Source organism: Ovis aries, chromosome 12 (genome assembly GCF_016772045.2).
Source record: "Ovis aries strain OAR_USU_Benz2616 breed Rambouillet chromosome 12, ARS-UI_Ramb_v3.0, whole genome shotgun sequence".
Taxonomy (NCBI): Eukaryota; Metazoa; Chordata; class Mammalia; order Artiodactyla; family Bovidae; genus Ovis; species Ovis aries.
The window spans coordinates 54,324,789-54,345,299 of record NC_056065.1 but is presented as its reverse complement, the minus strand read 5'-3'; the positions used below and the strand labels follow the sequence as shown (position 1 = coordinate 54,345,299).

At 37.2% G+C, this 20,511-nt stretch overlaps 1 protein-coding gene across 1 annotated transcript in view; it reads left to right on the top strand.

Annotated features, from left to right (window-relative positions):
- The window catches only part of SLC9C2 (solute carrier family 9 member C2 (putative)), a 97,042-nt gene that overhangs the window by 48,275 nt on the left and 28,256 nt on the right, over positions 1–20,511 (top strand). Inside the window, exons 11-16 of the mRNA XM_042257446.2 lie at positions 2,261–2,427; positions 3,275–3,373; positions 9,876–9,973; positions 11,412–11,531; positions 17,791–17,989; positions 18,705–18,893. Of these exons, the coding sequence (XP_042113380.1) occupies positions 2,261–2,427; positions 3,275–3,373; positions 9,876–9,973; positions 11,412–11,531; positions 17,791–17,989; positions 18,705–18,893 (872 nt within the window). The remainder of the gene's footprint in view (positions 1–2,260; positions 2,428–3,274; positions 3,374–9,875; positions 9,974–11,411; positions 11,532–17,790; positions 17,990–18,704; positions 18,894–20,511) is intronic.

Sequence of the window (20,511 nt, the reverse complement as noted above, 5' to 3'; positions counted from 1 at the left end):
AAGCAACTTTCACTCACTCATGTATATATATAACACTATCACTTTACTGTCCAGCAGAAATTAAACACAACATTGTAAATCAACTATACTTCAATAAAATTTTTAAAAACGGAAAGAGAGGGAAAGATTCATCCTCATATTCTTCCAGAATCATCTTAAACACAGGCATTCATTCAAATGTACTGATAAAACCAATCAGTACCCTTATACCCGTGTTTTCCCAGAGCAACTGGAAAGTGGCTGTTGCTCATCCTAATGGGTGGGATGTAATTACACAAATGAATAAACTTTCTTCTTGTGTGCTCTATGCCATGGGAATTTTAAATCCAAAGCTAACACATTCTAACTCTTTAGCATGCAATCAAATGCATCTTTGCTCTGGACCATAGCAAACTGAGAGGGATATGATTTCAAATCTTTTTGAATCCCTGAAAATTTCAACCACCACAGTGTCCTGTAGAGAATGCAATAAAGTTAAACTGAAACATTTTAATAACATTTTAAACTATTTGAGACATCTCATAAGAAACGCTGGGCTGGAAGAAGCACAAGCTGGAATCAAGATTGCCGGGAGAAATATCAAGAACCTCAGATATGCAGATGACACCACCATTATGGCAGAAAGTGAAGAGGACCTAAAAAGCCTCTTGATGAAAGTGAAAGTGGAGAGTGAAACAGTTGACTTAAAGCTCAACATTCAGAAAACGAAGATCATGGCATCTGGTCCCATCACTTCATGGGAAATAGATGGGGAAACAGTGGAAACAGTGTCAGACTTTATTTTTTGGGGCTCCAAAATCACTGCAGATGTTGACTGCAGCCATGAAATTAAAAGACACTTACTCCTTGGAAGGAAAGTTATGACCAACCTAGACAGCATATTAAAAAACAGAGACATTACTTTGCCAACAAAGGTCCGTCTAGTCAAGGCTATGGTTTTTCCTGTGGTCATGTATGGATGTGAGAGTTGGACTGTGAAGAAAGCTGAGCACAGAAGAATTGATGCCTTTGAACTGTGGTGTTGGAGAAGACTCTTGAGAGTCCCTTGGACTGCAAGGCGATCCAACCGGTCCACTCTGAAGGAGATCAGCCCTGGGATTTCTTTGGAAGGATTGATAGTAAAGCTGAAACTCCAGTACTTTGGCCACCTCATGCGAAGTGTTGACTGATTGGAAAAGACTGTGATGCTGGGAGGGATTGGGGACAGGAGGAGAAGGGGATGACAGAGGATGAGATGGCTGGATGGCATCACTGACTGGATGAACTTGAGTCTGAGTGAACTCCAGGAGTTGGTGATGGACAGGGAGGCCTGGTGTGCTGCAACTCATGGGGTTGCAAAGAGTTGGACATGACTGAGTGACTGAACTGAACTGAACTGAACTGAACCGAACTGAGACATCTCATATGCAGTTATGAAGAGATTAACATTTAATTGATGTATAGTTGATTTAGAATGTTTTAGTTCCTGCTGTACAGCAAAGTGATTCATTTATACATATGTGTACATTGTTTTTTATATTCTTTTCCATTGTGCTTTATCATAGGATGTTGAATTCAGTTCCCTATGCTATATAGTAGAATCTTTTTTTTTTTTTTTTTATCGAGAACAGTTTTATTGAAATGGAATTCTGAGTGTGTAGGCTGAGCTCACTCACTAATTAAATTTCTCCTTTTGGTAAGCAAGCTTGATAGCTGTAACTTCAAATTGATACTTCAGGATGATACAAACTGCCACAAATTTTGGACTTAAAGATTTTCTTATCAGGAAACAGAGATGTTAAATTGGAGGCATCTCTATTGCAGTGGTCCTTAAATTTTATTATGTATAAGAATCAGTTGGAGAAGTTGGTAAAATAAAAATTCTCAGGCCAGTCAGATTCTCCAGACATGGGGTAAAGCCCAGGAATAATTCAACAGGCAATTCTTCTACCTGTAAGAAGGTACGGATAATTTTCCATACTTTGAGACTTATTGAGTGGATAACTTAAAATAGTGAGTCATGCTTCTAGCTATAGGAAACAAAAAGAAACTAAGAAAACATTCTTTAGCAGTTGAGTCAGATAAAGTTGAGCTGCACAGCCGAAAGGAAATGGGTAGTTGGGTAATTTTCTGGAAAATTTTGGGCAAATAGTTGTCCTTGCTCTAAGCACTCTGGTTTGGCTCTGCAGGTGATGCCAAGATTTCACTACATCATGCAACATTTTGATTCCCTGTGCATTCTTCACGGTTTTTTTAAGGTCCTTTCTTTTCTTTGTTATAGATTTGTGTGTCCTTTCCATTCCAAGACAGATGGCCATGCAAAATGCCATTAAGCACATCCAGGAGATGATACAGAGCAGAATAACTTTATTTAAAACAGAAAAACTTTTGACAAATGTTAATTGGACCTTAGTAGAAGAAAAAACAAAGATTGAATACATCATTCCTGTGAGTTGATTCCAGGCAAAAACTAGTCCTTTCCCTTTCTCTCTGTTTCTTTTGTTTATTATGGCCTGGTTATAGGTCAGGATACTGAAGAGACATACATTTACTAGCTTTTTTCTATCAGCCAAAATACTCTGAATTCTATCTCTGAACAGATGTTGGTGATCTATCCTTATTTGCCAAATACGAGAGAACTGGTTTTTACAAATAGGCTGATTGAGTAACTATGAATGGCCTCTGCCAGGGTGATATTTTCCAGCTGGTTGAGGAAGTGAGCAATTTCTCCCTGTAAAAGTACTATTCAAAAGCAAAAAACACAGGCCGCTTCAGTGAGCAGTCAAGCATAGACTGGTTTGGGGAAGAATTTGGCTTCTAAATCTCCCCAAATGAATAGTTGCTGCTGCTGCTGCTGCTAAGTCACTTCAGTCATGTCCGACTCTCTGCGACCCCAGAGATGTCAGCCCACCAGGCTCCCCCATCCCTGGGATTCTCAAGGCAAGAACACTGGAGTGGGTTGCCATTTCCTTCTCCAATGCATGAAAGTGAAAAGTGAAAGTGAAGTCGCTCAGTCGTGTCTGACCCTCAGCGACCCCATGGACTGCAGCCTTCCAGGCTCCTCCTTCCATGGGATTTTCCAGGCAAGAGTACTGGAGTGGGGTGCCATTGCCTTCTCTGCAAATGAATAGTTACTTCACCACAATTGAAATCAACATTTATAACATGGAGAATGTTTTTCACTTACAGCCCTTCATTTTAGCAATTCTGATTTGAGTTATTGGAATCTTGGTCAAGCAGAGTATTTGACAGCTCCTAATCCTTTTTACTTATTTTTAACTCTGTCTCTGTTCAGACTCCTCAAGTTTCAAGTGACAATGAGGCGAAGGAGGAGTTCCCAACAGATGAAGTTTTAATAGAAGAAGCCCGATTGCATGTAGCTATAATACAAATAGTTAGTATCCTTCACATAATCTGCTTTTAATTTATGTATTTTATTCTTGCAATGTTTTTAATTCTTACATATGGTTTTCAGATGACTAGAAAAATTTTCACCTTTTGATTGGTTGTTAAACTTTCTGTTTGATTTATGAAAGTTAGAAAAATAAATTTCTAAGGCTTTAAATTCAAGTTACAAACCTTATTCTATTTCTAAGTCTAGCAGCTTTTAGCAGTTCACTTTTAGGGAGCCTTTGAATAATATTTTGTGCCATTTACACAATTAAACATCTTTAAATATTTGAAACTGCTTTCACAGATTAAGTATGTGAGTTCCTTTTATATAAAATGTTCTCAAGTGCTTATTTAACTCTTGTAAATCTAATAAGCTAAAATAAATCTAATGAATCAAACACTCTCAAAATATTTAAGATTTAATATTTGAATGTTATAATATAAACATAGATTATGAGACAAAATCAAGTTTGAATCAACTTATCAAATTGTACATTTAAAACTGGAGTTTTATCCTAGTAGTAAAAATTTTATTCAAATTTACAAGTATATAAAATGCTCGTTATGCCCAGAATCTTTCCTTTTTATTTTCATTTTAGAACCTATTATGAAGAATTTCTAACGCATACATTAGTAGATAAAATAGTGTACTGAACCTCGATGTACCTATCACTCAGCCTTCACAAACATCCACACATGACCAGCCCTGCCCCATCTGCACCCTCAGTCACTCCCGCATCTCCCAGGTGATTTTGAAACAAATCCCAGATGTTATTCAATATGTCATTTCGGCTGCAAATATTTCAGTATGTATCTTGAAATTTTAAAGTCTTAAAAAACAGTAAAATACTAATATTGTACCTAAAGATTAATTCCTTAATAACATCAAATATTGGTCAATGATCAGTTTTCCAGTTATCTCATAAATGTGATCAATGCACAGTTCCAGTTTACATCTTTAAATTGCATTTCAATTAAATCATATATTGCAATTAATGAATATGTACTTTGCTTGTGTGCATGCTATCGCTTCAGTTGACTACAACTTTGTGACCCTATGGACTGCAGCCTGCCAGGCTTCTCTGTCCATGGCATTTTCAATGCAAGAATACCAAAGTGGGTTGTCACTCCCTCCTGCAAGGGATCTTCCTGACCCTGGGATCAAACCTGCATCTCCTGTGGCTCCTGAGTTGCAGGTGGATTCTTTACTGCTGAGCTGTTGGGGAAGCCCAGAATATGTACTTTAGGTCTCTTTTAATCTATAAATTCCTCCTTTTTTTTTTTTTTTTCTATTGAAGGACATATTTCTTCTTAATACAAAAACACTAACAGTATATTGATTTAAAAACATTTCTATAGTTAATTTAAAATGTTCTCAGAATTTCGAAGGTTCTTACCCAGAGACATAAAGTATGGTCATGAATTCTTTGTAGAACCAATCTCCTATTGAGAGGTAGTATCTATATCCCTCCCCATCATTGAACTTGGGTTGCTCTTGTGACCAGGAATATGTAGCCAAATGACTTTGGGAACATACTGGAGCCTTGAGGAGATTTGCAACTTCCCCCTTCTTCCACTTTGAATACCACCCTGAGATTGTCATGTGAGGAAGCCGGCCTAGCCTTTGAAGAATGAGAGGCATATAGTTTGAGAGTCAGTACCCTACAGCAGACTTTGCAGATGAAGCTGCTTTAATTTAAGACTTAGGACAGTAGACTCAAACTCTTGATGGTAAGAGATGCAAAGAATTTGTGACCATATATAATGTACCATGTTCTGCTCACTGGCCACAAATATTTATACCCCTCCTACAAAGCAAAGGGCTTCCCTGATGGCTCAGTGGTAAAGAAACTGCCTGCCAAATAGGAGGCATGGGTTGGATCCCTGGGTCAGGAAGATCCTCTGGAGAAGGAGATGGTAACCTACTCCAGTATTCTTGCCTGAGAAATCTCATGAACAGAGGAGCCTGGTAGACTACAGTCCACAGGGTCACAAAGAGTTGGACATGACTTAGCTTTCAGAGGAGGTACAAAGCAAAACACACTCATCTTTTTCTAAGACACTGTATCCCACTCCCAACCCAGATAAGCTTTATCCCATTATGGCAGCAAATTCAAAGTCTGGTACCTCATGATGTTCATTTAGTCTAGGATTGCTCAGGCTCCTTGGTTGTATCTCTTTAAGTATGATTCCTCTTGATACACAGAACAGTGGACTAAAAAGAGAAGTTACCTGTCTCCTCAGCCTCCACCTCCACCGCCATCCCCAATCCCAACTTTCAGTGGTAATCAATAGACACTTCTGTTCAAGAAGGAAGAGAACAAGAAGCACTGATTAATCACTGGTCCTTGGCAATCCTGAAATCCAGCTGGGCATATGACCTAGTTCTCCTCATTCTATTATCATAGGAGGTAACCCTCATATTTCGGCTTCCCATGTGGCACTAGTGGTAAAGAACCCACCTCCCAGTGCAGGAGATGTAAGAGATGAGGGTTTGATCTCTGTGTTGGGAAGATCCCCTGGAAAAGGGAATGGTAACCCACTCCAATATTCTTGCCTGGAGAATCCCATGGACAGAGAGGAACCTGGCAGGCACTGTCCATAGGGTCACAGAGAGTTAGACACGACTGAAGTGACTTAGTATGCATACATGTAATCCATGTTTGTGACAGTGATCTTCTCAGACTGATTTCTGCTGGTAGAAATAGAAATTCCCATTCATTTAGAACTCTTCATTGTCTTTTAAGCCCACCCTGATACAATTTCCTTAAAAACTCTGTGTTTTCAATGAGTCTGATTGTAGTCTATTCTTCTCTGTAATTCCTTTTCATACAGACCACATAGACAACATGGGTCTGAGAAAGCCTTTAGTCTGCTTGAGAGGGTAGACTAAGCACTACCTTTAACCTCTAAGTGGTTTTATCCAAGGGTCTTGAGCCACAACCTTGACTTGATCTTGAAGCTGAGGCCATATTTTACTGGCAAAACTCTAGATTTGATTTTCATTCCCTGATATTTTACCACCTGGAGAGACTGCAGATGGAAAATGGGTTTGGTTTTCAAACCAATCATGGCCTCTTTATATTTTCTGTAATATCTGCTTACAGATTGAACTGTTACCCTTTGGTTTACCTCTCTCTTGTGATACATAATCACATGCTGCTGCTAAGTCTCTTTAGTCGTGTCCGACTCTGCGCAACCCCATAGACGGCAGCCCACCAGGCTCCCCCGTCTCTGGGATTCTCCAGGCAAGAATACTGGAGTGGGTTGCCATTTCCTTCTCCAATGCATGAAAGTGAAAAGTGAAAGTGAAGTCGCTCAGTCGTGTCCGACTCTCAGCAACTCCATGGACTACAGCCCACCAGGCTCCTCCATGCATGAGATTTTCCAGGCAAGAGTACTGGAGTGGGGTGCCATTGCCTTCTCCAGTTATCACATGCAGCTAGAGATAAAAACAAATCTTGTATATTGACATACACATGTGGAATCTAGAAAAATGGTACAGATGAATCATTTTCAAAGCGAGAATAGAGATGCTGCTGGTGCATGGGGATGACCCAGAGAGATGTTATGGGGAGGGAGGTGGGAGGGGGGTTCATGTTTGGGAACGCATGTAAGAATTAAAGATTTTAAAATTTAAAAAATAAAAAACTAAAAAAACTAAAAAAAAAAAAAAAAGAAACAGACATGTGGACACGGGAGGGGAAAGGGAGAGTGGGACAAACTGGGAGAATGGCACTGACGTATATACACCACCACGTATAAAATAGTTAGTGGGAATCAGCTGTAGAGCATGGGAGCTCAGCTTGGTGCTCCACGACAGCTTAGACAGGTGAGATAGCAGGTGGAGGTGAGAGGGAGATTTAAGAGAGAGAGGATATGTTTATCCTTATGGCTGATTCATGTTCTTGTACAGCAGAAACTAACACAACATTGTAAAGCAGTTATATACCCCCCAAAAGTTTACTTCTAGAATATTTGAAATCCAGAAATCTCTTTAGCCAGATTCATAAATTTATTAGGCCTATCTTCTGCTTTCCAAGTTGCCTTAGGTGACAGTATTGCCAGTTGTGCTGGCTCATCATAGCACATCTGCCTCCCTCCAGCCTTCTGCATCAGTTTTCTCAGTGCTTTTCCGACTTCCTGTCTCCTCATTGCCCTTCTAGCCTCTGCTCACCACCTAGTCCCTAAACTAACAACACATGGTTTAGCTTTTTGTTATGGAGACTCTCCACAATTGGTACTGACTTCTGTTTTGGTTAGCCTTTGCTATACTACAAAACTTAGTGGCTGAAAACAATGATTTGGTATTTCTCATAGTTCTGTTGGTTGGCAAACTGGATGATTTTGTTGCTGGTCTTGCCTGGGACCACTCATGTGTCGACTACCATCTTAGTTCAATTGGAGTTGAAGGGTCCAACATGTCCTTACTCACAGATTTGGCAGTTGACTATGCTTCCCTGATGGCTCAGAGGTTAAAGTGTCTGCCTCCAATGCGGCAGACCTGGGTTTGATCCCTGGGTCAGGAAGATCGCCTGGAGAAGGAAATGGTAACCCACTCCAGTATTCTTGCCTGGAGAATCCCATGGACGGAGAAGCCCAGTAGGCTCTAGTCCATGGGGTCACAAAGAGTTGGACACGACTGAGCGACTTCACTTTTCTTTCTTGTGTTGTATTTCAGGGCACTTTGGTTCTCCTCCACATGGCCTCCTATCTTCCAATAGAGTGAACTGGGGTTCTTCACTACATGGTGATCTCTGGGTTCCAACAGGGTGAGAAGAGGAGCTGCAAGGCCTCTATCTCCTAGGCTCTGCAAGTTGAATAACATCATTTTAACTCCCATTCAATTAGTCAAAGTAAATCCCAAAGCTAGCCCAGATTCAGTGACTAAAGAAAAGCCTGCCTTTGAAGGGAAGAGCAGTAATGTTAGTTACAAAGAGACATGGGCAGCTATGTTTCACTGGGACCATTGTTATAATGCCCTACCACATTTACTTTTTAAAGCAATAATCCCATGTAGTGATCCACTCCATGTTATTGTTTTTAAGAAATTGAAATATATTTGATTTACAATATTGTGTTAGTTTTAAGCATATAGCATAGTGATTCAGTTTTTCAGATTATATTTCATTATAGTTTATTACAAGACATTGAATATAATTTCCTTTGCTATACAGTAAATCTGTGTTGCTTATCTGTTTTATGTATTGTAGTTTATATCTGTGATTATCATATTCCTAATTTGTCCTCCTCCCTTTCCTTTTGGGTAACTATAAGTTTGTTTTCTATGTCTGTGAGTCTGTTTCCATTTTGTATATAGATTCATTTATATTATATTTTAGATTCCACATATAAGTGATATAATATTTGTCTGACTTGCTTCACTTGGTTTGATAATCTCTGCTGCTGCTGGTGCTGCTGCTAAGTTGCTTCAGTCGTGTCCGACTCTGTGTGACCCCATAGATGGCAGCCAACTAGGCTCCCCAATCCCTGGGATTCTCCAGGCAAGAATACTGGAGTGGGTTGCCATTTTCTTCTCCAGTGCATGAAAGTGAAAAGTGAAAGTGAAGTCACTCAATTGTGTCTGACTCCTAGCAACCCCATGGACTGCAGCCTACCAGGCTCCTCCATCCAGGCAAATCCCAGGGATTTTCCAGGCAAGAGTACTAGAGTGGGTTGCCATTGCCTTCTCCAGGATAATCTCTAGGATGACCCAAGTTGCTCCAAATGGCATATTTCATTATTTTATATGGTTGAGTAATATTTCATTGTATATATATATTCTATTATATACGTATGTTCCATGGTATATTTATGTATATATATATATAATATAGTCATATCTTCTTAAGCCAACTGTGTTAGCAGGGACTTGGGTTGTTTCTGTGTCTTGGTGATTGTAAATAGTGCTGCTATGAATGTTGGGGTGCATGTATCTTTTTGAAATAAATTTTGGGGTTTGGGGGCCTATATACCCAGAAGTAAGATTGCTAGATCATATGGTAGCTCTATTTTTTTTTTTTAAGGCACTTGCATACTGTTTTTCATAGTGGATGCACCAATTTACATTTCATACCAACAATGTACAAGGGTTCTGTTTTCTCCACACAATTTCTCCAGCATTTATTATTTGTAGCCATTTTTGATGGTAGTCATTCTGACCAATACGAGGTGATACCTCACTGTGGTTTGGATTTGCCTTTTCTCTAATAATTAGTGATGTTGAACACTTGAAGTAAACTCTTTGAGTTATACAGATTTTGAGTTTCCTGAAGCCAGAAATCTTTGTGTCTTTTATAACATCCAAGGGAGTACTTTGCAAAAATGGAATATTCTGTAAATATTCAAATTGAATGAAATGTATTTCTTGCTATAGTTTTTGAAAAGTATATTTTCATATACTGAGTTCAATAATAATAATGAGGGCTATGTAAACGTCAAGTAGAGTATATTTCACTAATGTTTTTGTCCTTTGTAATTTTTATTTAAAATTTTATGTTTAGAGTAGCTTTGAAAAGCAGTGTAATGATGGAGTCCTCAGTGTCGAGGCAGCCCGGACATTAATTGGTGCGACCAAAAGCTACTGCCACATCCAAGGAAAGTAAGTATAATACTTCTTTAATTGATATTTCCAAAATTGAATGGGTATGTGATAAAGAATGAAGACAGCTGAGTGTCCCGATTGATCAATCTTTTTTTTAAATTTATTTTTTAGTTGAAGGATAATTGCTTTAGATTGATCAGTTTTTTAAAATTTATCTCTCTGTCTGTCCATCCATCTATCCATCTACTTCCTATTTTACTTGTTTATACTTTTCTCCCTGAAGATTCATGAGTTTGATAACATTGGGAGTTTCTGGAGTAAGATTTAACAGCAGAGCAGTTATATGAGAGGAAAGGGGAGCTGTTAAAAAGAACCCACGCAGTTTTAATTATGATTATAATTCTTTTGTCTTTATATTGTTTTCACTTAATTATTGCATAGGGGAGGTAAGAAGGCCTGGAGCCTACTATTAAATTGCTCCCTGGTGTGGAGCAGGATATGGAGGAATTGATCCAGCCTATGAAATTGATAGGGGCTTCCTAGGTGGCTCAGTGGTAAAAAATCTGCCTGTCAATGCAGGAGACGTGAGAGATGCAGATTCAGTTTCTGAGTCGGGAAGATCCTTTGGTGTAGGAAATGGCAACCCACTCCAGTATTCATGCCTGGAGAATCCCATGGACAGAGGAGCCTGGCAGGTTACAGTCCATAGAGTCACAAAGAGTTGGACACGACTGAGCATGCCTGTGTGCATGAAACTGATAGATGCAATTAAATATAATGGGAAAAGCTCAGTATCTTAGAGATATATTGATATCCAGTTACAATTCTGGTAAACATTAAATAATGAATGTTCTAAGACAAAGTTGTAGAGCAACTTTAGGAGATTCTTTCTGGGTGATAGTTAACATTTCATCAGCCTGGTAATATATTTGGGAGATGTAGCATCAGTTCCTAAATAAAGTTTGGGAAGGAACCTTCCCTGGTAGCTCAGAGGTTAAAGTGTCTGCCTGCAATGCGGGAGACCTGGGTTCGATCTCTGGGTCGGGAAGATCCCCTGGAGAAGGAAATGGCAACCCACTCCAGTATTCTTGCCTGGAGAATCCCATGGATGGAGAAGCCTGGTGGGCTACAGTTCAGGGGGTCGCAAAGAGTCAGACACAACTGAGCAACTTAACGTAGGGAGTTCAGGGCCAAGGAGAATCTTGGGCTAGGCAAGGCATGACAAGAGGAAGCTTGATTCTGAACCTCAAAGAATTGGACTGGAGAAGTTTTAATTATATTCTACCTTAGGTCAGAAAAGTTTCAGGGACAGGGACTTTAGGAGTCTCATGCTAAAATTGTTTCTGTTCCATGACCATGGGTGGTTAGGTGGGTGGATATGGAGGCATATTTAATAAATGTATATTATATTTATATTTAATATAACTTTTCACTTTATATTACCCAAAGGTATAGCACTTGGTTTACATCATGTATGTATATTTTTCTTTATTAGATTCATGAGTATTTATGATGTTTCAACTTATGTAAGAGCTAGAAGTTGGCTTGTGAAGTTTAAAAACATGTTAACTTTCTTGGAATATCATAAAGATAAGACACCTCTTATTCTATATGGGTAAGTACTGTGAACCTTTAATAGCAATGTACTTGAAAATATGACCTTTTCTACATTGTTAAAATAGGCTACCTTGATTTTTCCTAAAGAAAAACCTCAACTAATATTACAGTCAACTCTTATTGATTGAATAGGGGAGCAGCAGAGTGCTTACTTCTCTTTTTCCATTCTGTTTTAGCAATTTCATTGACACCTTTAGGAGAATGTGGGTAGAAAAAAAGAAGAAAAAGATGGTTACATTTGAGTTCTTCAAGTCGTAATAGTCTTGTCTTAGTGTCACATTACATGTTGGACTTCTTTCATATTTTTCTGGGGTGCTTGTGGGTGAGAAATAGCAAACTCAAAGATTAGATTTAACTCTCAACTTAATTTCACCTGTGGCATGGGATGGTTCTGTTGATGTCTATAATTAGGAAAAACACAGCCGGCCTTAATAAACACCTATAGCCAATGTCCAAAATATCATAAGATAGGTATTTTACTAACTTGTGTAGACTCTTTTGTTATATAAATTGTGAACTTACACACTTTTTAGAATATTTTTAGAATATTTTTCTACTAACAAAACAGGTCAGATGAGAAGATTCTGAGACCATTAATGTTAATGAATTTTAAATGGGTGTTAACATACTTTTCATAGTAAATTATGGTCATTTTTTTTTACTGTCTTTGATTTATTAAGTTTACAGAAAAATATAAAAAATTAAAACCCTAGGGTTTTGACATATATCTACATAACATCTTTTTGTCAATTTCTACTTTAGATGAAAAGAAAGAATTTTAGAAATATGTCATAGTAATTATTAAGTAAAATATTTTGTCCTGTTCCTAATTTTAAGCAATGCTGATGTTTTTCTCTAAATTTATTTGTTTCTTGTTTTTGATGTATGAATCTTTGCATTATTCCTGTGTGCTATTATTAGTATTGATTTTTTAAAAATGCTCTTCAGACAGATCTTAAATAATCCTACCCTACACCTAAAGGAGCTAGAAAAAGAAGAACAGACAAAACTCAAACATAACAGCAAGGAAGAAATCATAAATATCAGAGCAGAGATAACTGAAAAAGATACTAAAAAACAGTGGCAAAGATAAATGAAACTTAGAGCTGGTTCTTTGAAAAGACAAAACTGATAAACCTTCAGCCCAACTCATCAAGAAAAAGAGGGGCCAGATTAATAAAGTCAGAAATGAAAAAGAAGTTAAAACTGAAATAAAAACAATACAAAGGATCATAAGAAATCACTACAGTTATATACCAATAAAATGGACAATGTAGAAGAAATAGACAATTTCTTAGAAAGGTACAATCTCCTAAGACTGAAGTAGGAAGAAGTATAAAATATGAATAGACCAATTACCTGTACTGAAATTGAATCAGTAATTAAACTCCCAACAAACAAAAGTCCAGGACCACATGACTTCACAGATAAACATTTAGAGAAGAGTTAACATATATGCCTATCAAACTATTCCAAAAGATTGCAGAGGAAGAAACGCCTCTGAAATCATTCTAGAAGACCAACATCACCGTGATACCAAAACTAGACAAAGATATCACACAAAAGAGAAATAGGCCAGTATACCTGATGAGCATACATGCAAAAATCCTTGACAAAATATTAACAAACCAAATTAAAAAATACATTAAAAGGATCATACACTATGATCAAGTGGGATTTATCCCAAGGATGCAAAGATGGTTCAATGTTTGCAAATTTGTTGGTGTGATACACCACATTAACAAATTGAAGAATAAAAATCATATGATAATTTCAATAGATATGGAAAAAACTTTTGACAAAATTTAACTCTCAGCAAAGTGAGTGTAAAGGGAACACACCTCAACATCATAAAGGTCATGTGTGACAGTCCCATAGCTAACACCAAGCTCAACAGTGAAAAGCATTTCTTCTAAGATCAGGAACAAAACCAAAGTCCACTCTTGATACTTTTATTCAACACAATATTTGAAGTCCTAGCCACAGTAATCAGATAAGAAAATAAATAAAAAGAATCCAAATTGGAAAGGAAGAAGTAAAACTGTCACTGTTTGCAGATAATGTGATACTATACATAAAAAATCCTAAAGATGCCACCAAAAACTACTGGAACTCATCGCTGAACTTGGTAGAGTTGCAGGATATAAAAATAATTTAAAAAAATCTGTTTCACTTCTATATACTAACAATGAACTACCAAAAAGAGAAATTAAGAAAACAATCCCATTTGCAGTTATGTCAAAAAAGAATAAAATACTTAGGAATACATCTAATTAAGGAGGTAAAAGACCTGTACTTGAAAACTATCAGACACTGATGAAAGAAATTGAAGACAGCACAAACAAATGGAAGGATGCACCATGTTCATAGATTGGAAGAATTAATTTTGTTAAAATGACCATACTCCTCAAAGCAATCTATGGATTGAGTGCAATCTGTATAAAATACATTTTCCCCAGAACTAGAACAAATAATTCTAAAATTTATATGGAAACACAAAAGACCCTGAATAGCCAAAACAGTATCGAGAAAAAACAAAGCTGGAGGTATCATTCTTTCTGACTTTAGACTATTCTATAAAGCTACAGTAATCAAAACAGAATGGTACTGGCATGAAAACTGACAAATGGATCAACAGAACAGAATAGAGAGCCCAGAAATGAACCGACACTTATATGGTCAATTAATCAATGACAGTAAGGCAAGAATATGCAATAAGAAAAGACAGTTTTTTAAATAAATGCTGTTTGGGAAACTGTACAGTTATAACCAAAAAAATCAATCTGGACTACTCTTTTACACCATGCATAAAAATAAATTCAAAATGGGTTAAAGATTTAAATGTAATACCTAACACTGTAAAACTTCTAGGAGAAAACATAGGCAGTAAACCCACTGACATTTGTCTTATTAACTTTTTTTTGTATGTGTATGTGGCCTCAGGCAAGAAAAACAAAAGCAAAAATAAATAAATGGAACTACATCAAACTAAAAAATTTCTGCACAGTTAAAGAAACTATCAACAAAATAATTTTTAAAAAACCACCTACTGAATGGGAAAAGATATTTGCAAACAATATATTCTATAAGGGGTTAATAGCCAAATTATACAAAGAACAGATTTCCCAGATGGTGCTAGTGGTAAAGGATCCACCTGCCAGTGCAGGAGATGTAAGAGATGTGGGTTCAATTCCTGCATCTGGAAGATCCCTGGAGAAGGGCATGGCAGCCCACTCCAGTGTTTTGTCTGAAGAATCCCATGGACAGAAGAGCCTGGTGGGCTACAGTCCATCGGGTTGCAAAGAGTTGGACACAACTGAAGCAGCTTAGCACAAAGCACACATACAAGGAACATTAAAAAAGAAATAGCCAAATAACCTGATTTAACAAGGGCATAGAATATGAATAGACATTTTTCCAAAGAAGACATACAGATGACCTGTGGGCACATGAAAAGATGCTCAGCATCATCAATCATCATGGAAATGCAAATCAAAACCATAATGAGATATCATCTCACACTTGTCAGAATGGCTATTATCAAAAAGATAAATAACAAGTGTGGGGAGGATATGGAAAAAAGGGAACCCTCATGCACTGTTGATTGGAATGTAAATTGGTGCAGCCACTGTGGAAGATAGTATAGAGATTCTTTAACAAATTAGAAATAGAACTACCATTTCCACTCCTGGGTATTTATCTGTAGAAAATGAGATCACTAATTAGAAAAGATATGTTTACCCCTATGTTTATTGTAGCATTATTTATAATAGCCAAGATATGGAGACAACCTAAATGCCCATTGATGGGAATGGATAAAAAAGATGAATGGACATATATATATATATATAAGATGGGCATGACATCCAGTCCCATCACTTCATGGCAAATAAAAGCTGGGGAAAGTGGAAACAGTGACAGACTATATTTTCTTGGGCTCCAAAATCACTGTGGATGGTGGCTGCAAGCCATGAAATTAAAAGATGTTTGCTCCTTGGAAGGAAAGCTATGACAAACCTAGGTAGCGTATTAAAAAGCAGAGACATCTGTTTGCTGACAAAGGTCCATATTATGGTTTTTCCAGTAGTCATGTACCCATGTGAAAGTTGGACCATAAAGAAGATTGAGGGCCAAAGAACTGAGGCTTTCAAACTGTAGTGCTGGAGAAGACTCTTGAGAGTCCCTTGGACAGCAAGGAGATCAAACCAATCAATCCTAAAGGAAATTGAAAGGTTGTTGTTGAATCATGCAAGGATGCTGGGATTCTTGGCTTGTGGAGGAGAAGAATTCAATCCGGGGCCAGAGACGAGGCTTGATCACTCAGAGCTTTTGTGTAATAAAGTTTTATTAAAGTATAAAGGAGATAGAGAAAGCTTCTCCAGTGAATCAAAAGAATGTCTGGAGGTTGTAAGTGAAAAGTGAAGTTGCTCAGTCTTGTCCAACTTTTTGAGACCTCATGGACTGTAGCCTACCAGGCTTCTCCATCCATGGGATTTTCCAGGCAAGAATACTGGAGGTTGTGAAGACCACACCAGACCTACTCCTATAATTTACATTTTAAGATAACCAGATTAGCCAGAAGGTTTAATCCAGAGACTGTCCTCAGGCAGGATACATTATTGTTATATAATCCTAAGGAATGTAGAGGAAAAAAAGTTTGTCCTTTCTTCCCCCTTGAGAATTCCAGACTCCTCTCTCCTGGGGGACCCCTAGACGTCTTATCAACCTGCCTAGGAAATGACTCTCTCAGAATCAACCCTGAATACTCATTGGAAGGACTGATGCTGAAGCTGAAACTCCAGTACTTCGGCTACCTGATGTGAAAAGCTGACTCACTGGAAAAGACCCTGATGCTGGGAAAGATTGAAGGCAAAAGGAGAAGGGGGTGGCAGAGGATGAGATGGTTAGATAGCATCACTGACTCAGTGAACATGAGTTTGAGCAGACTCAGAGAGATAGTGAAGGACAGAGAAGCCTGGTGTGCTGCAGTCCATGGGGTTGCAAAGAGTTGGGCACAACTTAGTGACTGAACAACAACAGCAAATGTATATTCATGTGTTTGTATAATGAAATATTACTCAGCCCTAAAAAGAATGAAATCTTGCCAAATGGATGGCCCTAGATGGTATTATACCAAGTGAAATCAGACAGAGAAAGTCAAATACTGTATGATTTGACTTATATGTGGATTTTAAAAAGCAAAACAAATGACTAAACTTAGTGAAAGAGAAATAATCTTAGATAAAGAGAATGAATAGGTAGTATCCAGAAAGGAGTGGTTAGGAGAAGAAAGAAATAGTGAGGGAAATGAAAGAGTACAAAATTCCAGTGGCAAAATAATTGAGTAACAAACATGAAATGTACAGTGTGGGGAATATAGTCAGGAACGATGTAATATCTTTGTATGGTGGCATATCATAGCTAGACTTATTGGAGTTATTATTTTGAAATGTCTAAAAATATTGAATCAGTGTGTTATGTAATAGGAACTAATGTATTGTAGGTCAATTATATTTTAAAAACAAAGCAAATTCTTAGCAAAAAAGATTAAATTTATGCTTACAAGAGGTGCGGGGTAGGGGAGGTGGAATTGGATGAAGACTGTCAAAAAGTACAATTTCCATTTATAAGATAAATAAGTACTAGGATTGTCATATGCATCATGATAAATATAATGAATACTCCTGTATGTTATATATGAAAGTTGATAAGAGAGTAAATCCTAAAAGTTCTCATCTCAAAGGAAAAAATGTTCTTTTTCTTTAATTTTATATCCATATGAGATGAAGGATGTTCACTAAACTTATTCTGATAATCATTTCATGATGTACATATGTCATATCATTAGGTTGTATGCTTTAAAACTTATACAGTGCTGTATGTCAATTATATCTTAAGAAACTGGAGGAAAAACACCCCTTCCCCAAAATACTACCCCTCCCAAATGAATATGTATTTACAGTGCTTAATGTTTTTACAGAGTTAATGAAATTATTTTTTCTACTTATGTGAATGATAAGTATAAGATATTAACTTAAAAAAAAAGCTCCCCAGCCTTGATATAGATTACCAAGAGCCATATTTTTATCTTTTTCCCTTATGATTTTTATGTATAGAAAGTATATTTGAAATTTTAATTATCTATTATTTTATATCTTTCTTCAAATAAATGTTAATATTTACTTAAATAAACTTCAGATTTTAATTTTTATACTTTTAAAGTGACCTGATGTTTTATTTGATCTCTTTTTTTTCAGGCATAATAAATTTCTGATTTTTATATATCACATTGTATTTTCAGAAGAATTTGAAAATGCAGAACATATTATAGGAATAATGTACATTTATCCTATGATAATGCATCTGTGGCCAACAGCAAGAAAATTAAATGTGTCAGGACTGATATTCGTAAACTACTATTTTGTATTTTTATATCTGTTAGAATCAGCATTGAAGGTACCATTTAAAATAGAAATGTATCCTATAAACAGTATAATTTAGATAGCTTGAATCTATTTTTGTCATTTTATTGGAATAATTCCTACCAGAAGCCTTTTGCTGTAATAGTTGATAGGATTATGGAATTTTAGTACTCTTTTTGAGTTTTCCGAGTGAAATCAGTATAATAGTCACAGTCTTGAATATCAGATAAGAAAAGTATCATAAAAGTGGAGAGAATCTCAAAGATCAGATAAAAGAGAATTGAAAATCTCTTTTATGTTTGATGTTTTGATGTCTTCCTCAAATACGTCTTGTACCAATACAAAGAATAAATAAACGAATAAAAGAAAAATAGGTTGCTAGGTTCTTATCATGATAGAAGATGAAGACGACTTTTTAGGATAAATGCTTCAAAGATGGTTTATCAGCATACTGTTTCACACTTTAATTATAATTAATAGTGTTTCAGTGAATTAATTCACTATTGTTCATTGCTTTTCTTTGGTGTTCCAGCTTCATAATAGGTTATATATATTTTAAATCAATTATACCTTTTGATGTCAGACATTTATAAAGGATTTTTTTGAATTTCAAATGAATGACTTAAAACTCAGCTTTTGGAATGTAATGCATTTGTAGCTGAGCATTTAACTGTTAATTTTTAAGAGTCCCTTTCCCCACCTTTGTATACTGCTGTGAAATGATATATGTTCTATATGTTTCTAAACAGATAATAATTTTGAAAAGGAAATATTTTCATCAACACTGGAATACTTTGGAATTTTCTATTGTGCTTATTGGAATTGTTGATATATTTTGTATATACTTTGTGAGACTGAGACCAGACAACTTGATGCTTATTCAGTTTACAGTAATAATAGGTTATTTCAGAATAATTAGATTTTTTCCTCTTCTCAAGGTAAAACTTCACATTAAACATTTTTTTTTCTATACTATTTGTCAACTGAATTAAGAAAACTCATTATTTTAGAAGAAATGAGGGGAGGGAGCTGTCTTTTCTCCTGGAATCCTCTCTCCACAGGTATCTGCTTGGTTCACCTTCTCACTCCTTCAAGTCATTGCTCAACTCTCACCTTCTCATGGAGAAAGCCTTCCCTGACCATGCTACCTAAAATGGCAACCTGCCCTCCATACTCCCAGCTTTCCACCCTATCTCCCTGATCCCTCTTCATTTGCTTAAGTTAATTTTTTCTGCATAGCATTTACCACCTTTTTACTATATGTTGTATGTACTTTCCACGAGGTAAGGGTCTTTGTTTTGGTTACTGATGGAACTTAGAATGATATGAAACTTAGTATATGAAAGTGAAAGTGTTAGTTGCTCAGTTGTGTCCGATTCTTTGTGATCCCATGGACTGTAGCCCACCAGGCCCCTCTCTCCATGGGATTCTTCAGGCAAGAACACTAGAGTGGGTTGCCATTTCCTACTCCAGAAGATCTTCCCGACACAGGGATCAAACCTGTGTCTCTTATGTCTCCTGCCCTGGCAGGCAGGTTCTTTACCACTAGTGCCACCTGTATGAATACTTACTAAATTATGTATTGAATGAATAAATGAAAATGATAGCACCACTTGAAGCAGGATAACCTGGAAACAAGTTCTCCAAGTTTTAGTAAAATTTACTCATAAAGCCATAACTCTGCCGAAACATAAAATATTTACTCTAGAGTACATACTACTTCCTTAGCCTACTGCCTATGAAGTTCAGTTTTACTGTGCCTTCAATCTCCTTCAGTTCAGTTCAGTTCAGTTCAGTCACTCAGTCATGTCTGACTCTTTGCAACCCCATGAACTGCAGCACGCCAGGCCTCCCTGTCCATCACCAACTCCTGGAGTTCACTCAAACTCACGTCCATCGAGTCGGTGATGCCATCCGGCCATCTCATCCTCTGTCGTCCCCTTCTCCTCCTGCCCCCAATCCCTCCCAGCATGAGTCTTTTCCAATGAGTCAACTCTTCGCATGAGGTGGCCAAAGTACTGGAGTTTCAGCTTCAGCATCATTCCTTCCAAAGCACACCCAGGACTGGTTGGATCTCCTTGCACTCCAAGGGACTCTCAAGAATCTTCTCCAACACGACAGTTCAAAAGCATCAATTCTTCAGCACTCAGCTTTCTTCACAGTCCAACTCTCACATCCAACTACTTAACAATGACCATTTCTTCATTTCTTCTTTTCGTGGCTCTCATTTTGATTCTGAAAGTAGATCTTCAGATTTTTCAGTCTCAGTTCTTAAGCTTCCTTTCTGTCTTTCCAAGGTAGTTGCATGATATTAATATAGGCTTTTAACTTGGGAGCTTTAGATGAGTTCTCTTGCCACTCCATATTTTTGAGTTGCTTAATTCTTATTAGGGAGCTTCTGTGGTGGCTCAGTGGTAAAGAATCTGACTGCCAAAGCAGGAGATGCAGGTCCCATCCCTGGGTCAGGAAGACCCCTTAGAGAAGAAAATGGCAACCTATTCCAGTATTCTTGCCTAGGAAATCCCATGGACAGAGGAGACTGGCTACAGTTCATGG